The 26,104-nt window shown below is 39.2% G+C and overlaps 1 protein-coding gene across 2 annotated transcripts in view; it reads right to left on the reverse strand.

Annotated features, from left to right (window-relative positions):
* The window catches only part of satb2 (SATB homeobox 2), an 87,489-nt gene that overhangs the window by 43,213 nt on the left and 18,172 nt on the right, over positions 1-26,104 (reverse strand). For both annotated transcript variants that reach the window (XM_057852241.1, XM_057852240.1), the window contains exons 3-4: positions 20,996-21,181; positions 2,363-2,489 (exon numbers count right to left, since the gene is read on the reverse strand). In XM_057852241.1, the coding sequence (XP_057708224.1) occupies positions 2,363-2,489; positions 20,996-21,181 (313 nt within the window). The remainder of the gene's footprint in view (positions 1-2,362; positions 2,490-20,995; positions 21,182-26,104) is intronic.

The following is a 26,104-nucleotide window of genomic DNA, read 5'->3' on the forward strand; positions in this document are numbered from 1 at the left end:
TCACCTAGGCAACACTTTTAGGTCACAACCTACAAGTTGAGAAACACTAATTGCATAACAGTTATATATCCCTATTTCTGTCCAGACAAAGTAGAGCAGCAGAGCGTAGGAAGAGGTGAAGGAGAGATGGAAGTTGATGAGCATGAGCAGAGCTGAATTGACGATCAACAAGGAATGTCCCAATTTTGATTTTGAAAACTGATGGTTGAAAAACAAAGAAAAACGTAACAGTTTTACAGAAACTTGCACTTTAGTTTGAATATATATTGTTTAAAGCACTATTACTGACTTTTTGTGATAGATATCTGTTTGCTCGCTCGGCAGATTCCCGCTGCACCCCAGTATTGTATTAGGTCTAGTAACGCCCCTACTGTATGTATCTGCGTATATACCCAGACTGGGCATGTACCGGTATGAGATTCTGACGGTATGACAACCTTAAGCCAAAATATCACGGTTTCACGGTATTGTAATTACAGCTCTAAAATGTATTACTTTGAGAAAGCTGTGTTTAAAAAATAAAAAAAAAATAAAAAACTTTTTTCCATTGAGCAGGAACCTAAAACCCACAGCCACAGCTCAACATTATTGCCACCATAAGAAAAATAATTGAGTTATTTTTCCATTAAAAGCATGTGTCAATGACTCTTATAATGTATACACACACTCTCAACACAGACAGTTGCCACAGAGAAAAAAACACCACATTTTTTATCACTGCTAGACACACTAAACACGCTGGAGTTACTTTCGTAACCGGTGGGAAACGTTCATGACAGCTTTTACGAACCTTTATTTTTGTAAAAATACTGTAATATTGGAGATACTGCCTCCTTGGCAGCAGCCCTCCGCAAACATGTTTTACATGTCGGTTGGTCCTCCTCCTCTAAGGCTAGGTTCATACCGCAGGTCTTAATGCACAAATTCGATTTTTGTCATATCTGTTTTTTTGGCTTGCCCGTTAGGACAGCCTTTGTCCGTTGATCCAGTTCAAGTATCACGCATGCAAACTAATTCTCAGTCCGAGATGCGCTAAAGAAACTGATGCGCAAGGGCATCAAAACAAATGATAACACATGCCGGCTCAACGTCATTCAGAGGTGATCATATTTTGATTTCCAAAATGAGGACACAAATAACAGACATAAAAAATCCTCGTTTAGTCTTATATTCAAAGTTTATATGTATCGATAGAATGCACGCACTGTCCGTGCATGACACACACACACGGACTGTTTGCCCTGATTCTCGGCCGTCTAAGCAATCTTGAAATATTGCTCATATGGAGCTGAGAGAAAACCGAGCATTCTCAGGCTTATCCTCAACCCATTTTTTTTTTTATGACTGTTCTCAAGCCTGACCCTTCCCCAAAGCCGTGTTCAAGGCAAGCTAGGCGCTAACGCACAGCTGCACGCACCGCTACCGTAGTGCCCTGTCTTTCTCGCTCTTTGATGAGGTAATTGCTGCATGAATTCAGATTTGGGAGCCTTGCCAGTTCAGACCACCGCAACATTCTGGAAAAGTGTGGCCCAGATCGGATTTAAACCACATACGAAAGTAAGATCGGATTTGAAATGGTTCATTTCAATCCGACTTATCCTGTTCAGACCGTCAAGTTAATGCCTCTCTCAAGTCGGAAAAACGGAAAAATCAGATTCGTGCATTAAGACCTGCAGTATGAACCTAGCCTAAGCCGTGGCTATCTGTAACTTTTCTGTGTTCCCATACCAGCTATTTCATTTTCTTCAATGGGGGAAAAAGTTGTGGAAAAGTGAGGAGGGTTGAGCCTTTTAGCTGCAAGCGAGAGATTTCTCCCTTCATTTGTGGGACATAAAAAATGGCTAAAACCTTAGGGACGGTATGACGGCAAATTTTTGCGGTTTTGAAACCGTGACGTTTTCATACCACGGTATACCTTGAAACCGGTAATCGGAACATGTCTAAGTCCCAGACAGAGATTCTTTTGAATTACAGTATGACACTATATAAAGATATTGATCTCACTCCCAACCCCTTACTAACCGGTGCCTTCCTTGCCATCTTTTAACATCAAATAAATTAACCTAAAGCTCCGCGCACTGCTCTGAAGTCATTACAGATTTGCGCATCAACATGTCAACAAATCCTGTTTGGTATGTGGGAAAAAATGCCTCTCATCTGTACTTTATCTGTTTTTATCTTTCCATCAGGACACTGGCTCCACTCTTTTTCTTGGAGTCTGATGATAGATAAATCCTTACAAGCTTGAAGTGAGCTTTGGTAATCAATTCTTGATGTGCAATCAGACACAATGACATCACCACATGGGCTTCACCGCTGTAATGCGACCATGAAAGCCAAAACCTTTAAATAAATAACTGACCTTTGCAGTTGGATTCTTAGAGTGACCATATGGTAGACCTCCATGAGCATGTCGGCTACCGTCGCCTCCGGAGCGTCCGTCAGGAAGTGGATGGGCAGAGGGTTCCACCTCCCCACCTTGATGATACCTGGGTTGAACCAAACATTTGATTGATTGATTTTGAATTACACAACTCTGAAGTTGGAGTTAGACCTTTTTTTAAATCAACACTTGTATCGTATTTAACAACATTACTTGTAGAGTACATCACATGTTAAATAAAAGTGGTGTTTCAAACAAAACAAAACTGCCACTGAGGAAATTTGTAAAGAAACAACAATATTCAGTAGTACACAGTGAGGACATGTTTGAGTTGTTGATTCTGTTTTGGTTAGCAACAGAGTTCTAATAGGCTGACACGCTGTCTGCGTGTCAATTAAGTGTGACGTTTTTCAGCTTTACTATTCATAGAGGCGTCATCCTAAATGCCTGCTACTACCTCCTAAGGTGAAAAAGTTCCACTTTTATTTCATTAACTCCCATTACTTAAATTACTTGATCATGGATGTATTTGTCATCCACATGGTTTTCATTTAGTCGTCGAACATAGAATGTGAAGCCAATCTAACATTAACTTAATTTTTATGAATGCATCTTCATCACTTAGACTGTGGTCATGTTTGAGTTTTGAATGAATGAGTTGTTTCTTGTCTCTGTAGTTTTTGACATAATGTCAATATGGACCTCTTGATTCAAACAACATGCGTAACGTCTAAATTAGGATTATAAAAATGCGCGCACATAAGAGTACATTTACGTAAATACGTAGATAGACACACACACACACATACTCCGTCATATATGAACAGGCTTGCTGGAGCAGTAAAAACTAAACAAAGCTAATCACATTACTGTCCTCGAAATGAAATCCAGACCAGTCAAAGAGAAAACTCCCTCTTTTTTCCCTCTTACTACCCTCCTTCTTTTGCCCCTCAAATTCCTGTTTCTTGAAATTTGTCTTTTTTAATTCCACTACAATCTAATGGCATTCAATACATTGACCCTCGTGAGGGTCAGCGGTTTAGAAAATGGATGGATGGGTGTTTTTCTGGGTGCTGGCAGAAAATTTGGAGCATGGAGAAAAACTCACTTAGGGCACAGCCACTTCAATTTATAATACGATTTTCTAAATTCCATGTCAGTCATGCCCCCCCCCCCCCCCCCCTCCTTTGGAGGCTTCTGCTCAAGACCACCAAGACAACATCTGTTTGCAACACTTAACTTGGTTAAGAAAATGTGTGTTGTAAGCTGATTATCAAGCAAACATAAACTTTGATTCATGCCCTTCTATTTCCCCTCTTTAAGCAATCTGATACAAAACACTGTCGGAAAACCAAAATGTACTTTTGTAATTTTTCTTTTCCTAAATTAAAACATCACAACCAGACATGTGTTATATTAAAGGGCATCACTATGAACTTTCAAAATAACTGTTTATAATATAAACTTTTATCGCCTCAGAATGTTTTGGGTATTTTTATTTTATTTTATTTATTTATTAGAAAACAACACAACGTTGTAAAAGATTTTTTTTTTAAATATAGCAGCACCTGTTACTTACCTGTGAAACAAAAAAAAGGTGGTGGCAATAACTAAATCATACTTGCAGCCAGTTAAAATGGATTAAAGTTGACTCAACCTCAGTCCTGTGTCCTTGTGTGTACCACATTGAGCATGGAGAAAAGAAAGAAAACCAAAGAACTGTCTGCAAAAGCAAGCAAAATTGTGAGGAAGCATGGACAATCTCAAGGCTACAATTCCATCTCCAAAGACCCGAATGTTCCTGTTTCTATCGTGCGCAGTGTCATCGGTAAGTGTAAAATCCATGGTACTGTGGCTAATCTCCCCTAGATGTGGACGGAAAAGAAAAATTGACGAGAAATTTCTACGAGAGATTGTGGCTGGAGTTTGCCAAAACTTAGCTGAGAGAGCCAAAATGTTTTGGAAGAATGTTCTCTATCAGATGAGACAAAAGTACAGCTTTTGGGGAAAAGGCATCAACATAGAGTTTCAAAGAAAAGAGCACGGTCCCCACAGTCAAACATGGCAGAGGTTCCCTGATGTTTTGGGGTTGCTTTTCTGCCTCTGGGACTGGACTGCTTGACAGTGTGCAAGGCATTATGCAGTCTGTAGACTCCAACAAATTTTGCAGCATAATGTAGGGCCCAGTGTGAGAAAGCTGGATCTCCCTCAGAGGTGATGGGTCTTCCAGCAGGACAATGACCCAAAACACACTTCAAAAAGCACTAGAAAATGATTCGAGAGAAAGCACAGGAGACTTCTAAAGTGGCTAGCAATGAGTTCAGACCTGAATCCCATACAACGCCTGTGGAGAGATCTGAAAATGGCAGTTTGGAGACGCTTCAAATCTCAGAGACCAGGAGTGGTTGGCCAAAGAAGAATGGTCTAAAATTCCAGCAGTGCATTGTAAGAAACTCATTGATGGGTAGCAGAAGGGCTTGTTTGCAGTTATTTTGTCTAAAGGTTGTGCTACCAAGTATTAGGCTGAGGGTGCCAATACTTTTGTCCGGCCCACTTTTTGAGTTTTATGTAAAATGATAATGATTTAATTTTTTTCCTTTCATTCTCTTTTGTGTTTTTTCATTGCAAGCTAAATAAATGAAGATATTACTAACAGAGCAGTTGTAATTGCAATCATTTTCTAGGAGAAATTGAGCATTATCTGACAGAATTGCAGGGGTGCCAATACTTTTGGCCAGCAGTGTATATGCCGATTTTTCATTGGACAACAACATTGAACTACTGTTTTATAACTGTCGTCCAATGAAAGACAATAGTATTTTATTTGTATGTGTATATACTGCATATAGAGGGAATTTAGAGAGTATACATATTATCAATTTTTAAACACAACAAAAAAATTGACCTCATCTCTAACTCCATCTGTCTGCGTGGTTGTTGTTGTCTGCACTCAGCAGGCCTGATAATCGGTTGTTGGAATCAAACGCGTGAATAAGCAGACAAACACAAAAACTCACTGAAGACGTGTCCATGCAGCTTCTGGCATGCAACCACACACACATACACGCCAACACAATATACACACAGAAGCACACTGACAGTGTGATGGCAAGCACATGTAAATAATTGATTTATCATTTCTGGTCAGCAAGGACGCTCTCTGCTTGTTGTCCACATTTCAAAGTTAAAATTGTTGTTTCCCATGTGAAACATTCCAAGTGCCATCTGTGCTCCAGCATGGCACATGCACAATCCCAAGGCAATTCCCAGTGTCCCAGATCATTAGTTAAGAGTCATTTTAACAAGGCTAGACATTTTCAAGTTCAGCATTTTTTGATGCGTGTAACACGGTGAATCGACTGATGTTTGATTCACTTGGTTAAAAGGTTAATGAATAATGACTGGTTACACAATAATGAAAGCAGTAGCCAAAATGAATAGAACAATGGTAACTAGTAAAAACGTAGTACTACGTCAGAGTCAAATCACTTCACCTGCACAGCGATCAATGCCCTGACTGTTTTTTAATGTAATAATGTATTTTACTGTAACTTGTAACAAGGTCAAGCCTTTCACCTCAAGGTCATTCAAACTCAGTCAGTCCCATGAAATTGAGTACAATGCATTGCCTCTTTAACACACCAAGGATACAGCGATACACAATGACTGTCTGTAATATACTGCGCACAGACTATTTTGGGCACAGTGCATGCACCATACAATGTACTGTATAAGATCTGTTTTATTTGATGTTACAGCAAGTGCAACAACATTTCATTTCAGCACTGTTGTTTACGTCAACAATGACGATAATGAAAATGTTTCGCTGACGAGGATTTTTTTCCGTGTCGATGACGAGCTAAAACGTATTTTGGGAGCAATATTCCTTCTAAATTTTCATGTGTCTGAGCAGACACACAAGCTCCCTGAGCACACTGTGAGCAACATCAGATGTGTACCCTGTGGCTACACATCAGAATCACGCTTGTTCAAAACCTTGGATTAAGTAAGTTACATGGCTTATTAAAAGAATCAAATTACAGCAGCAATTTTCATTAGTTTACTTTTAATTAGAGATGCCGATCGATTGGGTCCGATCACGTCATTTTCAAAGTATCGGAATCGGCAAAAAAATATCGGCCATGCCTTTTTTTTAATAAATATATATATATATATATATATATATATATATATATATATATATATATACATTTTTTTTTTTTTTTTTTAAATCGTTTTCTAAATGTATTTTACGTTACAGACAAAATGTTACACTCATCCAAAGTCTTTAGTTTAGGCTTAAGGTAAGGTTATCAAATTTATCCCGATAACGCCGACAATTTTTTTTTTTTTTTTAAATGTGTCACGTTAAAATATTTAACACAATTAATGCATGCGCTGCATGACCCTCTCACTCATTGTCGCGCTCAATCTGTAATGACGCCGTTTTTTCTATATAGAGAGATAAAAGGCAGCGCAAAATGAGTAGAGTGAGTTTTGGCAGCCTTTGGAGCCATTTTTTAATTGTCTAAAGCCTTGCAATCCCTCTCCCTATGATTAGAAATATCATGGGAAGCAATGTGGGGAAGCAAGGTGGCAATTGATCTTTGTCTTAACACCTTATGTTACTTTCCAACGCAGAGAAGATATATCAATTGGTAGCACTACGAACAGTCATGGTTCCACTTCCCATCATGCATTTGGGATGGCCAAAGTATCATTTACTGAAAGCTCAACAAATACACTAAATGGCATTATTTAGTCACAATATACAAAGTCACAAGTCTTTCTACCCGTGGATCCCTCTCACAGAAAGAATGTTAATAATGTAAATGCCATCTTGAGGATTTATTGTCATAATGAACAAATACAGTACTTATGTACTGTACGTTGAATGTATATATTCGTCCGAGTTTTATTCATTTTTTTCTTAATGCATTGCCAAAATGTGTATCATCGGGAAAAAGTATCGGGAGCAAAAAAAAGCAATCGGATCGGGAAATATCGGGATCGGCAGATACTCAAATTAAAACGATCGGGATCGGATCAGGAGCAACAAACATGATCAGAACAACCCTACTTTTAAAATGGTTGATTTGGCCCACTTCAAATGAAAAAGACAAAAATCTTGTTGAGATGTGTACTCTGTTCTATGTGAGAGTCCTGCTTTGGCATGGGTAAGGTCCAGTTGTGGCATGGGTCAGTTAATATATAGTTAATAAATAAAACATAATGAACAACCACAATGGGAGTATAACGAACTGCACTGTTGTTAGGTAGCTAACCTGTAAAGCGCATATGGGCAGAGCCCATATGCAAACACTGTCGGTGCTATGATTGGCTGCGTAGTGTAGGTAAACTATCGTTTTATTGGCAAGACACCTGTCGCTCATTGAGTAACGTCGTTACGTTGCAATTGATAAATCTCATATCTAAATCTAAATCCTAAATGTTGAAATGAGTGAAACTAAATATTTAGCTAATATGCAAATTCAAATGACCGGCGATCGCAAATAACAAAATTAAAGCTGGCTGAGCTCAGACATTTGTTAGTCAGTTAGTTAGCTTGGTTTTAACATTCAAGATTTTGATTTTAGATTTAGATTTAACATTTATATTTAGGTTTTTGGTTTAATATATTATATATATATATATATATATATATATATATATATATATATATATATATATATATATTTAAGATTTATATTTACGATTTATATTCAATATTTAGATTTAAAGCAACACTTTGTAACTTTTCAGTTTTAGTCGATTTTAGCGACGTCGGTGGACAAAAGGGGTAGTGTTTTTTCCTTAGGGAAGAAAGAAGAAGAGTTTCCCATGGAGACCAGCACTGAATTTCCCATGAGAACGAGCGCACACCCGCAGTGTCGTAAAATCATGATGGTCGCGAAAGCGTTAGCATCGACTTCCATCTTTATAATGAATGGGGAAAAGGGGTGTTGACGTATACCATAAAGCAGTCAGCAAAAAAGTTAATTAGTGCCAGTGAAAGTGATACAGACCCTCTAATTATATTTAACAGCTGTGATTCAACTAGTTGTCAGTCAACATATCACAAATATTATGTTTTTATATTTTATAAAGATTAAAAAGTTACCAAGTGTTGCTTTAAGATTGAAATGTAACATTTATATTTAAATCAAATATTTAGTTCTGGATTTCAACATTTAAGAGTAACACTTAAAATTTTGAAATAAATATTTAAGTTGTTGTAAATGTGCAAAAACGATGTGCTAAAATTTTCACACCACAGTGTGACACAAAATGTTGCGGCAATTTTTGGTATGTGCCACTAATTTTTTCTGACTAGACATCAAGTTAGTCATGTTTTCCAGCCCCTTATTACTACTTACTCATTTAAATTTTGTCTTCACAACAGGTTGATAAAAATTGAGTTTGGTTCACTAATCATATTTAATTAAGTTGTATATTACATTACATTTCGTTTTTAATTACATACATGGGTAAGTGCAAATTTAATGATTTTTTGCCCTGAGAAAGTACAATTCAGTGCATAGTTGAAGCCGGTAGAGGGAAAGTCATATAAAGCACACTGCACTTTGTGCAAGAAAATTTGAAAACTTGGAATATTGGGTGTCAGGCATTGGAATCCCATTGCAAATCTAAAAAGCACAAAGCGATCATAAAATACCAGCAGCAAACATCGTTTGTGGTTCACATGTTGGTTCACAAAAGAGAGATTTCTAGTGTTTTTGGTTAGGTTAAGCATTTTGTATCACAGTGTGAAAGAGCTGGGAATAAATTCATATACAGTACTTGTCAAGTAATTCCGGGCCTCCAACTTTCCTTTAAATCTTTTGTACTTTTTTAGTCGGTATCAATGTGAGATGGGTCTTAAATTTTATTCATTATGGTCTTTAAAAAAAAAACAAGTCTAAAAACAAGTCTTAAATTTGGCTTGTAGAACCCTGCAGAGACCCTGACTTGGTTAATATAAGAATGAGTAATCAGTTACACAGTACAGAAGTCAAAAGTGAAAACAGTGCAATAAAAAAGGCCCAAAAAGTAGAATGTCCAGATTCTCGGTGCCGTGAGGACCCATCAGACGTGGCACTGCAACAATGCTGACCACTGTTCACTGTTCGCCGACGTCAAGCCCTAAAGTACACGTCTGCGCCCATCCGTGCTATAAAAGCCTTCAGCCCCTTATAATTGAAATAAACAATATCTCCCACTTAATTACCGGCCTGAGCTAATTAAAGAATGGCCGTGGTCCTCGGCCGGGCCTTTAAATACACCAGTGGGACGCAAGAATGCAGGACACAATTCAAACAGGCAGAAAATAGCTGGGACTCTGTGTAATTTTGGTCGTGGACCGCAGAGGGAAAAATGTATAATTTAAGCCAGAAATTATTCAGTTAACATAAATGGTTGTTTTAAAAAACAAAAAGTATTCATTAGAGAGAAGCCGGAGGGAGGCACGTCTATTTTGTCTGCGACGCTGCATGACTACACACTCTTCTTCTCACAGTGCATGCATGTGTGTTTTTGAAGGCATTTCAACCTAGGTTAAATCAAGTTGACGTGCGTGTACGAGCGCGCGCTCGCGTTTGCGTGTGTGCCTACATGCACAGGCAGTAAGTGGCGAGCGCTGCGCTCACATTGTTTTTTCATTCCATGTGTGGCCTGTGATGCCGACAAGCATTAGAGCCAAGTGGGACAGTACACCATCTTATCCAGTGGGTGGCATTTTGATTTCAAAACAACAACAAAATTGTTGCAGTCTCAAATGTTAGGATTTCATAAGGAAAATATTGTCAGTGAAGAAACTTCACACTTTTTTAAAGTCACTCTTTTAATATAATACAGCAGATATACAGTGGTACCACTACATTTGAATTTACTGTATTTTGTTCCAGGACCTGGTTTATAATAGAGGAAAACAAAAATAATCCTAGGTTTCTGTTCAGCACTGTAGCAAGGCTGACAAACAGTCACACCTCAATAGAACCTTATATCCCAACCACCCTTAGCTGTGATGACTTCCTAAAATTTTTTAACAATAAAATCGCAACTATTAGAAATAAAATAAATGAATCACTTCCAGTTATTAGGTCTGATAAAGTGCAGACAAAGAATTCGGAATCTCCTATAAAACCCTCTAAAATATTAAATAACTTTACCACTGTAGACCAAATTGATGTAATTTCAATTATAATGTCCTCCAAACCATCAACGTGCCTCCTCGACCCAATCCCAACCAAACTTTTTAAAGAGACCCTGCCTCTAACTATTGACACTATCTTAAATATAATAAGTACCTCATTAGTTACTGGCTACGTGCCGCAGTCCTTTAAATATGCAGTTATTAAACCGCTCTTGAAAAAACTTACTCTTGATCCTGATATTTTGGCCAATTATAGACCTATTTCTAACTTACCATTTCTCTCCAAAGTCCTTGAAAGAGTGGTAATTAAACAGCTCTGTCAGCACCTTCAGTACAATAGTTTATTTGAACAGTTCCAGTCTGGCTTTCGAGCTCATCATAGCACTGAAACCGCATTAGTTAAAGTAACTAATGACTTGTTACTTGCCGCTGACGTTGGATTAGTCTCAATCCTGGTTCTGCTGGACCTGAGCGCAGCCTTTGACACAATCGACCATAATATCTTATTGCAGAGATTAGAATGTGACATAGGCATTAGAGGAGCAGCCCTATGCTGGTTTAAATCATATTTATCTAATAGGTACCAGTTTGTCAATGTAAACCAGCAATCATCATCGTACTCTAGAGTTAGTTATGGTGTGCCGCAAGGATCTGTCCTCGGGCCCATCTTGTTTACGCTGTATATGCTTCCTCTAGGTAATATCATCAGAAAACATAGCATTAACTGTTACGCTGACGACACACAACTGTATTTATCAATTAAACCTGAGCAGGTCAGGCAAGTAGAAAAACTAAGCGCCTGCGTCCGAGATATAAATACCTGGATGAGCACTAACTATCTTCTACTTAACCCTGAAAAGACAGAAGTCCTTATAATAGGCCCGAAAAGTGCTAGAGACTCTTTATCTGCCCAGATAGTCACTCTGGACAATGTAAGTGTAGCCTCCAGCGCCACAGTTAAAAACCTAGGAGTTTTATTTGACCCTGACTTATCGTTTAAAGCACACATTAAACAAACCTGTAGAACGGCTTTCTTTCACCTGCGCAACATTGCCAAAATTAGAAATATTTTATCTAAAAGCGATGCAGAAAAATTCATTCACGCGTTCGTTACATCGAGATTGGATTACTGTAACTCCCTACTTGCAGCTTGTCCTAAAAACTCTCTAAAAGGTCTTCAGCTAGTCCAAAACGCAGCAGCAAGACTTTTAACAGGAACCAATAGAAGAGAGCACATCACCCCTGTGCTCCAGGCACTTCACTGGCTTCCGGTCGAGTTTAGAATTAAATTTAAAATACTCCTTCTTACATTTAAGACCATTAATGGGTTGGGGCCATCTTATCTCACCGATGCTCTCGTTCCATACCGCCCCAACAGAACACTCCGATCTCAGAATGTAGGTCTACTGGTAGTTCCCAGGGTTTATAAAAGTACTGTCGGAGCTAGAGCCTTTAGCCACCAAGCCCCTGTTTTATGGAATCAGCTTCCAGCTAGTATTAAAGAAGCCGAGACAGTCTGCACATTTAAGATTAGATTAAAAACGTTCCTATTTGACAAAGCTTATGGTTAGGCTAGTTGAAGTCGGAGTAGACTCACAGTTTAGTTTAAGCTGCACTAGAAGCTATAATGCTGGGGGCAGTACAGCCGCTGAGTTCTATCTCCTTTTCTTACTCTACCTACCACTTGTCTTACTTTATTTCTATTTTCCAATGTTAATATCTAGTTGTCTAGTCTCTTCATCACTAGTCACCCGGTGTCCCCTTTCCCCCCTCCCCTCTGGGGAGAGGCTATTTTTCAGCTGCAGCCTCCTGACTGTCCGGACCCCTGGCTGGATTGACGTCCTCGCTGCTACCCCCGTCTCATCTGACCAGAGGGACCTCTTCTTGCTCCTTTACTCCACTGTATTTTTACGGACTACAATTTCGCTTGCTAATTCCCATTAGCCGTTCTGGGGTTCCTGTCTATCCGTCCTGGGAGTGGATCTCTCCTGACTGTGGTACTCCCCAAGCTTTCTCATTTTTCTCCCAATTGACTCTGGAGTTTTTGGAGTTTTTCCTTGCCGGCATGGAGGGTCTTAAGGATAGGGGATACCCAGGACTTGAACTGTATCTATTCATCTTTGTTGCTTCATTTCTAATTGTGTATCATATTGCCTCTGTAAAGCCCTTTGAGACCTCTGTTGTGATTGAGGGCTATACAAATTGAATTGAATTGAATTGAATTGAATTGAATTGAATTGAATTGAATTGAATTGAATTGAATTGAATTGAATTGAATTAAGTCGAAATGGTCGTATGACGAGCGGGATTTTCCCATGAGAATACATTAGAATTTGATGAATTTGTCCCACAGCCCAAAAAACACCTCTAAATCCTTAATAAATACAATTACAGATAGAAATAAACATAGCAAAACAAATAAATTATAAATACAATTCAGAATAATAATAATAATAATAATTATGTAACGAATCGGGTTCTAATGTAGCTGTTGTGTTTTGCATGCTGTTCCTGAACACATCGTGTGACTGACGACAGAGTGAGAGAGGTGCGTTAAGAGTGGGAAGCTTTTACTTCTTTTCATGTTGTTGTTGGGTCTGAAAGGCGGAAAGTAGCCATGTTGTGTTGCACAAGTTCTGAAATAAATGATTAAAAACTTTCTTGCAGATGTTACAACATCAAATATCTGCTTTGGCTGCTGTTATGTGATTACATGCTATAACTCCATGCATTGCGCAGATCTAGACATCTGTACCAGCTTGATGCAAGGTGTTCTGACAAATTTCCAAATAGGTGCAGTGAGGCTAGCAATAGTGTTGTTTTCATCAACGATGAAACTAACGAAAATATTTCATATACAATTTCTTCATGACAATGACGTCACGATGACGCGCTGAAAACGTGTTTCGGGAGACTAAAACATAATGAGATGGATGCCAGTTGTCGTCTGAAAACACGAGAACGAGATTAAAATTCGCCATAGTTTCCGTCATAAATTCACAAGGTTTGATATACTATTATTGTATATGTAGTTAGCACGCATTTAGCAGTGTTTGGTCGGGTCACTCATGTGACATGCTGCGCATCCCCCCTAACCCCCTTGCCCCACACACACGCTTACTCACCGGTAAGGTTGTGCCCATTCCAGGCTCCTTTTGTGATATATATGTGTCAGTTGCTGCTTGGTAAGTTTTGCTTTCTTATCTTGGCTAGATATGCCTTGTTCTTTAGCCTTTGACGGTCCGTGCTAATTGATCATCACACACTAAACTAACTTGTAGCGTGAGCATAGTGTTCGGGTTAGCATGGCGTTCGGATTAGCATTAGCATTTAGCTCGGTGACTCGGTGTCTTCTTAAACTCTTGGAAAACATTTTACATAAAGTTTGTGGCATCCAGGTGAGTATAATTAATTGCAAATAATGTGCTGTTTTCCTGCTGAGTGTTTATTATCATCATGAAAATGGTGATATCCTTGTAGACTCTACAGTTATATGCTCGTGGGCCATGTTCATTCGAAATTGTTGGAAACCTTTTAGTTATTTATTTATTTATTTATTCATGGACTAAAACTTTTGAAGTTCATTAACGAAAACATTTTGAGAATTGTCAACTAAAACTAGATGAAATTTCTCTTAGTTTTCGTTGACTAAAACAAGATGAAGACCAACACATTTTGAAATGACTAAAATATGAGACTAATAATAATTTTCATCCAAAAGACTAAGACGAAAATTACAACAGCTGGCGAAAACAACACTGGCTAGCACGTGCACAGAATTTTTTTTTTTTTTAAACTAACAAAAAGATATTTTTTTAACACTTCAATAGGTATTCTGTAATGCCTATTCCAATGTGATCACTAGTGACGTTTGACTCCACTAATATTACAGTATATTTGTGATAAGTAGTATTGTTGGACAATAATGTTATAACTAGAGGTGTGCAAAATTTCCGATTCTTAGATTATTCGCGATTCGCCCGTGGAAGATTCGAGAACGATTCACAAACATCCAAATTCCGATTATTGAAATATGCCAAGTAAAGCAGAAGTACGACACACTCAGTGCGCCGCGCGGTACGCAATTAGGGACGGAGCGAGAGTAGCTAAACATCATGCTTCTCATTACCCGGCCCCTCGGGTAACGCCAATGCTCAACTCACGGCTCTAGCTCAACTCATGCCACGAGATAAAAAAAAACAACAACAACATACCTGACTGCTGCCGAAAAGCTGCTACAAGCCACATTATGTTACGGTAGATATCATTTATATAGGACTAGATGCATTATAGCTTCAGTATCGTTACCAGCACATCTACAAAAAACTAGATGCGGGCGTTAGTAACTGCCGCCATCTTAAAGCAGTACACTTCCCTGCAAGGCTGTTGTTGCGAACCTTCCAAGCGAACCTAATTAACTTTTTATCTAAAATACTCCTAAATCGGTAAAATATTGACTTGACTCTATCTTTAAAATAGTTTAAAAACTTTCACATGTTGAAAGTAGACAAAAGAGAAATTATGGAATAACAGGAGCAATTTTAACAACTTTAACGGTTGATTCACAACATTAAATTAATTGAAAGTAGTTTAAAGCTGCTGATATACAGTGCTGCTCGAAAGTTTGTGAACCCCACAGCGATGGTCAGATTTTTTGTAAAAAAAACTAAAATAACCTTATTAAATGTTAAGTTATACCCAAATCCACAATACTGACATTCCAAATAATGGACTGAAACAAAAGAAATAGTTATATTGTCATTCTTTATTTAACAAAAGTGGTTGATTTAAGAAAAACTCAGATATCATGTGTGCAAAAGTATGTGAACCCCTTCAGTTAATAGGATATTGCGCCTCCTTTTGCAGAGATTACCTCAACCAAACGGTTTCTGTAGTGACTAATCAGCCTCTCACATCTACTTTGGGGGATTTTTGCCCATTCTTCCTTGCAGAACGCAGTCAGTTGAGAGAGGTTTGATGGGCGTCTGGCATGAACTGCTCGCTTCAGGTCCCGCCACAGCATTTCAATGGGATTTAGGTCAGGACTTTGACTGGGCCAGTCCAGAACACGAATCTTCTTCTTTTTCAGCCATTCCTTGGTTGTATTGCTGGAATGCTTTGGATCATTATCATGTTGCATGATCCACCTTCTGCCAAGCTTTAACTTCAAAACAGATGGCGTCAGGTTATGTTCTAGGATTTGACAATATTCCTCAGAATTCATGATTCCCTGGACTATGTGGAGTTGTCCAGGTCCTGAGGATGAAAAGCAAGCCCAGATCTTGACATTCCCACCTCCATGCTTCACTGTTGGGAGAAGGTTCTTTTGGTGGTATGCAGTGTTGACTTTTCGCCAGACATGGCGGTTTTGGTTGTGACCAAACAGTTCAATTTTGCACCTACATCAGTTGATGAAAACTCTTTTTAATTTAGTCTCGACAACACAACTGTTAAAAAAACAAAAAAAAAAACTACTGAATTGATTGATTAGGAAATCAGGTTGAAATAATAGAAAATTCCAAAATGTTGAGGGGGTTCACAAACTTTTGAGCAGCACTGTAGAATGGGGACTGGAGTTTTTTATTTACTGTTATTTTTGTATATTTGTTTACTGCTATATGTTAACTTGATACTGAAATAGTAGTTTTGTTTAGCCTGAGAGGATTTTTGAACAATTTTGGAACTAATGTACAAAACAAATTTAAAAAAAAAAAAAAAAGGAGTGGGGTGCATCAATAATCGTTTTATAATCGAATCGGAGCCTCTTAATCGTAATCGTAATCGAATCGTTAGGTGCCCAAAGATTCCCAGCTCTAGTTATAACATTATAATACAGTTCAATGTTACTACTATTTTTGTTTGTTAAACCATCATGCGCAGATGGAAAATTAAAGAATCGTTATGAGCAAAAAATAATAATAACAATAATTGAAGTGTAGCTTTTGTGCAGCATTTGTTGTCAGGTGTTCTACCTTATATAAATGGCTCCTGATTGAGTGGCTGTGATCTACCAACAACCACCTCCCACCCAAAGTCAGTTGGGATAAGCTTCAGTATTTGTGGCGCTAATACAATAGATATTAGATGGATGCCATATACAAATAGGACTTGGTTCAATTTAAAATGAAGGGTACAGCAGTGCTTTTAATTGTTTCAACAAATACAGAACAATCAATATTGATTTTTATTTACACCATAGAAACAAAACCTCCCATTTTTTTGCGCACTATTATCTAAAGGAGCCTTGTAGCAACTTGTAAGGTCCGTCCATTGTATGTTACTGTTCACAAAGCTTAAAACCTGAGCAGGTGAGCTGCAGACCTGATAAGAACCACTGGCCTCGAGGCTGTAAAAGAGCATTTATACACAACAGTGTGTTTATAACTCAAGAAGGAAACGACAAACTCGATCACGCTAAAGGCAGCTTTTGGATGTGTATTTATGCATCCGCTAAATTGAAGCGGACCGGCGGCCGATGACACATGCAAACAGTTGGCTTAAGATTTCCACCAGATGGAAAATAATGGAGCCCAGCGTCTTGACAATAACTATGTTTCTATTTTTTCTTTTCATTTTTTTACCATCAGTGTTAACGTTGTGCATGCAAGGAGGACGGGAGTGAGTGTCACTGTCCTTTTACAGATGACTTCCATGTTTGCAATGGTTGTGTGCTATCATTTTTCTCCTAAATACTATATACATTCTTGTACAGTATATACAGTGGGGCAAATAAGTATTTAATCAACCACCAATTGTGCAAGTTCTCCTACTTGAAAAGATTAGAGAGAACTGTAATTGTCAAGATGGGTAAACCTCAACCATGAGAGACGGAATGTGGAAAAAAAAAACAGAAAATCGCATTGTTTGATTTTTAAAGAATTTATTTCCAAATTAGTGTGGAAAATAAGCAAGATAACAAGATTTCTGCCTGTCAAAGAGGTCAAACTTCTTCTAACGAGGTCTAACGAGGCTCCACTCGTTACCTGTATTAATGGCACCTGTTTTAACTCATTATCGGTATAAAAGACACCTGTCCACAATCTCAGTCAGTCACACTCCAAACTCCACTATGGCCAAGACCAAAGAGCTGTCGGAGGACACTAGAGACAAAATTGTAGACCTGCACCAGGCTGTGAAGACTAAATCTGCAATAGGTAAAACACTTGGTGTAAAGAAATCAACTGTGGGAGCAATTATTTGAAAATGGAAGACATACTGATAATCTCCCTCGATACGGGGCTCCATGCAAGATCTCACTCCGTGGCGTCAAAATGATAACAAGAACGGTGAGCAAAAATCCCAGAACCACACGGGGGGACCTAGTGAATGACCTACAGAGAGCTGGGACCCCAGTAACAAAGGCTACTATCAGTAGCACAATGCGCTGCCAGGGACTCAAATCCTGTGTTCCCCTGCTGAAGCCAGTACACGTCCAGGCCCGTCTGCGGTTCGCTAGAGAGCATTTGGGTGATCCAGAAGAGGACTGGGAGAATGTGTTACGGTCAGATGAAACCAAAATAGAACTTTGTAGTAGAAACACAGGTTTTTGTGTTTAGAGGAGAAAGAATACTGAATTGCATCCGAAAAACACCATACCCACTGTGAAGCATGGGGCTGGAAACATCATGCTTTGGGGCTGTTTTTCTTCAAAGGGATCCGGACGACTGATCTGTGTAAAGGAAAGAATGAATGGGGCCATGTATCGCGAGATTTTGAGTGAAAATCTCCTTCCATCAGCAAGGGCATTGAAGAAGAGACGTGGCTGAGTCTTTCAGCATGACAGTGATCCCAAACACAGAGCCAGGGCAACAAAGGAGTGGCTTCGTAAGAAGCATTTCAAGGTCCTGGAGTGTACTAGGCAGTCTCCAGATCTCAACCCCATAGAAAATCTGTGGAGGGAGTTGAAAGTCCGTGTTGCCCAACGACAGCCCCAAAACATCACTGCTCTAGAGGAGATCCGCATGGAGGAAAGGGCCAAAATACCAGCAACAGTGTGTGAAAAGCTTGTGGAGAGTTACAGAAAACGTTTGGCCGCCGTTATTGCCAACAAAGGGTACATAACAAGGTATTGAGATGAACTTTTGGTATTGACCAAATACTTATTTTCCACCATGATTTGCAAATAAATTCTTTACAAATGTGATTTTCTGGGGGGGTTTTCCACATTCTGTCTCTCATGGTTGAGGTTTACCCATGTTGACTATTACAGGCCTCTGTAATATTTTCAAGTGGGAGAACTTGCACAATTAGTGGTTGACTAAATACTTATTTGCCCCACTGTACATACACTCACACACAAATACTCCCACATAAACACATACATTTTGTTGTTGGCTCTCTGTCTATTGTGTTTGCAGGAAACATTTCATATACTGTCATCAGCTGACAATTCTTGCCTGCTATAAACTCACCAAAAGTTCAACGTCTGCCTTAAACACAATGTAGCACTATCTAATGCTGTCATTCGATGGTAACAATAACAAAGACAACCAAAGACTTTGATTTAAAGTCTCATTGTACAGTGTATTTGGACTCACCGGTACAGTACAGTATCGACAGTACAATATCAGTCTAATACAGTGAATTATAAACACTGTAATGCTACCCTGTGCTAATTGTATTATGGCATATTTTTACAAGTTATTTTTTTCATTACAGTATACAAGCAAGTGTCTCCACTGAAGTTTTTTTTTTTTTTATTATTTACAGTAGGCTATACAAGCGAGTGCCTTCACTGAAGTACCACAATCATGTTTGGAACTTATCCCCTGGAGTAATAAAGTGGGTACACTGTTGTCGTCTATTTACTGGTATGGTCGAGTATGTGCAAGGCTCTTTTCATCATAACAATGACTCCCATCTGCTTTTGTAAGAGGCGTTAAAGCCAAAACACTTAATTGACAACAATGGGCAATGACAAAGCAAGCAGATTGAATCGCTTTCAAGGACAATGGTGGATTTCAGTAGAAAAAACATACTAGGGTGTACTTTGTAACAGAATTTTCTGTACATCCAAACTGCTGCTTAACTAGACTTGTCTCACAATTGCCTTCATATATAGTATTAAAAGTATGCAGTAGTGGGTAGAGTAGCCAAAAATTTTACTCAAGTAAAAGTAAGTCATCCAAAAATGAACTCAAGTACAAGTAAAAAAGGAATTCGTTGAAAATAATACTCAAGTAATGAGTAACATTCTGAGTAAATGCTTACAAAGCCCAATTTTTAATATAATGGGGTTTTTTTCGTAGCACAAATGCATCTATATGAGCTGTTATTATTTTACTGTACTATAGCCCGGTGGTCTCCAACCTTTTTTGCACTATGGACCGGTGTGATGTAGGCCTTTTTTTCATGACTGGCAATGTGTGGCAGAAAATTACAGTAAATATAAAATAACACGACAGGGCTGAAAATGAATATTATGAACATTACCATATGCGGAATCAACGTTTTTTTAACAGCGCCCTCTCCTAAAACTTGAAGGCAACTATCCTTGGTCCCAGGCATAATGAGTTCTTCTCCAATCAGAAAAGGTTTCTTGACTTTAGCAATACAGTTCGCCACGAGGTATGATGCTCTCAGTGCATTCGCTTGTGTTGCCTCATTTGCTAGTTTTTAGCCACATATTATGTAGAATTAAATTGGTTGTAGGCTATTCTGTCTTAGCAGGTGGCCTTTTCCTTCATTAAAAAAAAGCTGTCCAAAAATGTTGCTGCCCGCGGCACACTGCCAACAGCAGCTAACGTTACTGTTTTACAGTACATTGACTGACGTTGGTTATAGGTGTACAAACACCTCAGTAATGGGGGAAAACCACTCGAGGGCGACGGACGCAAATCTGTACTCAGATCAGTCAAGAGGCACAGGCCAGATTGGTCGTCGACAAATTATTGATTATTTCTCTGCGGGCCACTAGCAAATTTGCCACTGACTAGTATCGGTACCCGGTTGATCATTGGGGATACCTGCTGAGTTGCTGAGCCTACATGACCGTATTATGCCAAAATCATCAAATTTAGACCAGAACACTATGACCCGTCCAAAGAGCATGAGTGCACTCTAATGGAGAAAAAACATTGTTACCTCTGAATGGTATAATTGAGTGATGTGTTTATTGTTGCGACATCTCATTGGTGAAACAAGTAGCGCTACTGTCAGCATCCCTAGCAAAAATAAAGTCAATATGTAGAATAAACAGCAAAAATGTAACGACTCTAGTGTAGCCCAAAGCAGCGGAGTAAGAATAGGGTTTCTTCTACAAAAATTTACTCAAGTAAAAGTAAAAAGTATTGTATGGTAAAACTAAGAAGTACATTTTCTCAGAAAAGTTACTCAAGTAACTGTAAGAGAGTAAATATACCGTGTTAATACCCACCGCTGAATGTATGGGTGGCACTTCAACATGACAAATATTGTTCAGCGATTAAAATGTTGTTGATCAAGAGATGTATGAGACTGACCATGAGCTTGTGCGGCTGAGCTGTGCGAGTAGCCGAGGGCCAGAAGTGCTGTCTCCACCAGCTGGGAAAAGAGAATGTCCTTCCGCACCAGAACAAACTCTGCGTGTTCCTCCCGTCCGTCACATCCGTCCACCTGGATCCCTCCATCCGCCTGTTCCACCACACAGTAGACGGGAATCATCAGACCTAGCGGATGAGTCATTAAAAAAACAACAATAATTAAGATTATAAGAGTCATTAAGATTAAGAAAAGTAAGTACCGTATGGTTATATCATCTGTTATCATGAGAGAAGATGCATAAAAAAAGACACTCTGAACATCCTGCATTCACATAATAAAAAGGTGTTCAATTTACGTGCACATTCTCAACAAGCCAAAATGGTTTGCCAAGAAAAGGACCTGTCCAGCGATGGGCAGTAACACATTACATTTACTTGAGTAACATTTTGAGAAAATTGTACTTCTTAAGAAAAGTTTTACCACACCATGCTTTTTTACTTTTGCTTGAGTAGATTTATGGAGAAGGGACTCTACTCTCCGCTACTCTGTACTGCAATAGAGTCATTACATTTTTCCTCTAGGTAAGTACGCAATAATATCTCGTTAAAATCATGGCATTTTCAATTATGCTCTCGAGTGCTCTCACTTCCAGTTAGGGTTTTGCTGTAATTTTTTTTTTGTTTTAAATGCCCTCCTGTTCAAAATTTTTCTTCCCCCAGAAAATTGAGATTTGAAGCTTTCCAATGATGTATCACACATGCATATAGGACAGTTTTGAAATTTGGCAAAATTGGGGGTCTCACAGCGGAACTTCAAGTCACCTGAGTGTTTTCTACTACAGATATATATACTGTATGTAGAGAGAGAGAGAGAAAACGAGAGAGAGCAAGAGAGAGAGCGCAGTTTCTGCTCTTGCACCCCTCTTTAAAAAACACAGCTGGATTTTAAGCCAAAACTGTTGTGTTTGATAGGACAATATGTCTATATGCTGCCATAGCAGTTTCATTGCGCATTAAGCCCACAAACTATTTTTAATATGTCCGTTTTACCCTGGAGACCCCTGTTTACAGACACCACTCAACCGCTTTTGTTTTAACCTAGCCATAAAATGAAGGTAAGCAATTATATTTATTATTTGAAATGTCTATCATTTTTAGCTTAGAATCAATAATTGATGTCTAACATGTAGTTTAAAAAAAAAAAACACTTTATAAAATCATTCACTCGCATATTTTAAGCTTTTAAACAAATTACATCACAATGAAAAAAATAGTGTTCGTAAATAGGTCATGGATAGCTACCTCATAACTATAACTTAATTCTGTTTTTTTGTTACTGTCGCATTTTCACCGATATTTTAGATGATGAATTATCGATCCAAACAAAGAAAAATTGATTAAAAAAAAAAAAAAAAAACGTTTAAAAGGGTAAATATATGGGGAAAAAAATCTCATCCACTGCTTGATGTCTGCGATTTCTGCATCGCGGCCTTTGTTATATTACCGTGTTTCACCCATAAAATCCCCAGAAAGTCCAGCTGTGGCCATTCACAGCTGTGTATTGACACTCGGTGAGACATGCTACACAGAGTTTTCGGATCGAAACAAGGTAAGTACGCGATAATATCTAGTTAAACTCATGGTGTCCTTAATTATGCTCTCTCATACTCTCACCTCTAGTTAAGGTTTAAGGGTTTAATATTTTTTTTAAATGCCCTCCTGTTCAAATTTTTTCTTCACCCAGAAAACTGAGATTTTAAGCTTTCCAACTTTCCTTTTTTTTTTTTTTTTTTTTTTTAAATTTTTTTTTATTGCTGACACTGCCTGTCCCTCTCTGCTCCTATAAAGGTCTTTCAAGGATGTCTACCCAAAATAACTCTACCCTCCTCCCCATTTATGAAAGGGTATTGTTGTGTAGTCACCTGTCAGATGGCACCTCATGAAAGCTGTGTGTGTGGACATGATTGACTTGAGAGTGTTAGGCAACGGCCCAACACTAATAATGCACCGTAGCATTAGTCCCCCCACCCCAGCTGCCCCCCCCCCCACTTCAGCTCGATCCAGCTCATTGTTTTAATCAGTCAATTCCTATATTTCTATTTCCCCTCATTAATCACTCCACTCGCGGGCCCTCCAGGCGCTCATGGAGTGAATTACACACCGGAGCGCCGTGCCAATTGGAGTAAGTGAATTTTTCCCCAACAGGGAAATATAACTGTCAACACACTCCCTTCTCTCTCACTCTCTCTTGGTTCTTGTTGTGCTCGGCCTCGCTCGCCACTGAATGCTCTGGTTTGGATGATACGACGTGGCCTCAAACCTCTAATCCCGCTAATATGTATGAGGGGTGTTTAAAATAAGATGTGTGTGTGTGTGACTTTGCTGCGGCAGCGCGGTTTTGGCCGAGACACGTCCAGTTTCCTGTACAGAAGGAAAATGTTGTCGTTATTCCTACAACGGGAAACCCCTTCCTCCTTCATCGTCACCTTTTTCCTTGCGTCCCATCTAAGCTCCGCCTTGCTTCGATGACCTCTTCAACCTGAGGTCGAAGCCACTCTGTCGCCGCAAAACTGCTCAATTTTATGTTTGGCATTCCGGGAAAAGAACCCCAGGAATGTTTTATGATAAATATTGGGGAGGAGCGGCCAAATGTATAAATGTCCTTCTAATTTTAGCGTGAGTCAAAGGGAACATGACTCTTTGGGATGAAACTGGGGGCAAACATATGGCAGCAGCGTGCACACGTGCATAAATAAGAGTAAATCTCACTCTTTGAAAGCTTTTAGATCGATAATCCACACTGGTCTGCGTAAATCATATTTGCTGCAATCACATTTATATGTTGAGACCTGTCTTCCATGCTTTGTCGTGGTAAAGCGACATACCTTCTCGACAGAGGCGCTTGAGTTCAAAGGTCAAACAGACTACAAGGAAACCTCACAGGTAGACTCACAACTGTCAGATTTATCAGAGGAAATAATTGAAATGTGAATAATATTTCAAAATGTTGTACTTTACAACCTTTGATGACTGTACTGTGTGGTACGCTTTTGGTATGACGGTGCTTGAACCTTTCAAGTGAGACTTGAAAAACTTTTTTTTCCCACAAATATGTCTCGGTTTGGAAGTTTATGACTTCAGTGTTTGACTAGAAATTCAACTGAAAACCAGTTTGAAGGAGATTACTTCAATCTTACGCCAATTTGAAGACAATTTTAAAAACTCAGAACTCGTGCAAGTAAATACTTATTTGGCAAACTGATTTGCGGCCTGAAGTCTTTTTATTGAAGGATTATTTTCTTCCCAAACTACGTTCGTATTTAAAGTTGTCCGATATTATACGGTAGTTTATCATATCGGTCAATAAAAGCATTTTAAAATAATATCAGATAATATCGACATTGGTTTTTTGATTTATCGGTTATGGGCCAATGCGCATGTTGCCTTCAAAGTGAAGGTAGAAGCCTTCTGCCTTTGTACTGACCCCTGTTCTACGCAGGGGCAAGAGGGGGCAGTGCTCCCTCAAATAAATGTATTACCCCCTTAAATCAACATTTTAGAATTTGAGAAAGCACATTTTTAATATACTCACAAAATTAATACATGAAAAGTTGACAGATTAACCTGCAGTGGTGGGAAAAAAATCAGCTGAAAAGGGGACACCAAGACAATATAGCATCTGTTCTCTCTCATCTCTCTTTCCCTCCACTCTGTGTGTATTGATCACAGGATGGTCAGCGCGCGCACACAGTAAAGCGCGCACAGCCCCCAGTAAACATCCAATCACTGTTAGAATGTAAATGAGCCGAGAAATCGCCAGACAATGTCGTGTCAGGTTTCAGAGTGGCCACGGAGTGGGAAGATTTTGAAGAAGCAGTTGCGTTTTCTGAGTCACAACAAGCACAGAAATAAGTCCATGTTCACTTTACATGATAGACTGAAGACAAATGATCGGTGTTTGACAGACCCCTACGTAAAGCCCCACCCCAGACTGTAGTTCTGCACTGCTTTGTTTTGTTAAATAACAATGGTTTTTACAAAGCCATCTCCCTTATTTTCCACTCTAGCTTGCTGCAGCTCACAGAGAGAAAATGTAAATTGGCCCATGAGAAGTCAATAACAAATAACTTTACATGATACATGGATGAATTTGTGAGTTTTTGCAAAGGCAAGTGGGAGATTGTTGTTGTAGAGTGGAGTGGAGTGAAGGGAGGTTTTTGAACTGTTTGATTGCTAACAAAACAAAACAAAAAAAAAAGATAAAATGTTTTGTTCTATATCTCTTGTGGTTTAGCTTGAGAAGTATTTTTATTATTTGGCATTTGTTGTTTGTGTGTTTGTTGTTGTTTGTTGGCATTGCTTGGCATTGGGTTGTTTGTACAAGACTACTTTTTAGTTCTCAGGTTACAATTTATATGAGAATTAGGTCATCCAGTTAAGATATATGTTATGTTGTCCATCCATCCATCATATTCCGCTTACTCTGGGATCGGGTTGCGGGGGAAGCAGCTTTAACAGGGAAGCCCACACTTCCCTCTCCCCAACCACTTCAACCAGCTCCTCCAGCGAGATCCCAAGGCGTTCCCAGGCCAGCCGAGAGACATAGTTTCTCCAGCGTGTTCTGGGTCGTCCCGCCGGTGGGACATGCCCGGAACACCTCTCTAGGGAGGTGTCCAGGAGGCATCCGAACCAGATGCCCGATCCAGCTCAGCTGGCTCCTCTCAACGCGGAGGAGTAGTGGCTCGACGCTGAGTCCCTCCCAGATGACCGAGCTTCTCACCCTATCTCTAGGGGAGAGCCCGGATACCCTGCGGAGGAAACTCATTGCGGCCACTTGTATCCGGGATCTTGTTCTTTCGGTCACGACCCACAGCTCGTGACCATAGGTGAAGGTAGGAACGTAGATTGACAGATAAATCAAGAGCTTCACCTTTCGGCTCAGATTCTTCTTCACCACTACGGACCGGTGCAGAGTCCGCATAACTTCAGACGCTGCACCGCTCCGTCTGTCGATCTCCCGCTCCCTCCCACCCTCACTTGTGAACAAGACTCCTAGATACTTGAACTCCTCCACTTGGGGCAGGATCTCATCCCCGACCCGGTTATTTT

This window comes from Corythoichthys intestinalis, chromosome 12 (assembly GCF_030265065.1).
Source record: "Corythoichthys intestinalis isolate RoL2023-P3 chromosome 12, ASM3026506v1, whole genome shotgun sequence".
Taxonomy (NCBI): domain Eukaryota; kingdom Metazoa; phylum Chordata; class Actinopteri; order Syngnathiformes; family Syngnathidae; genus Corythoichthys; species Corythoichthys intestinalis.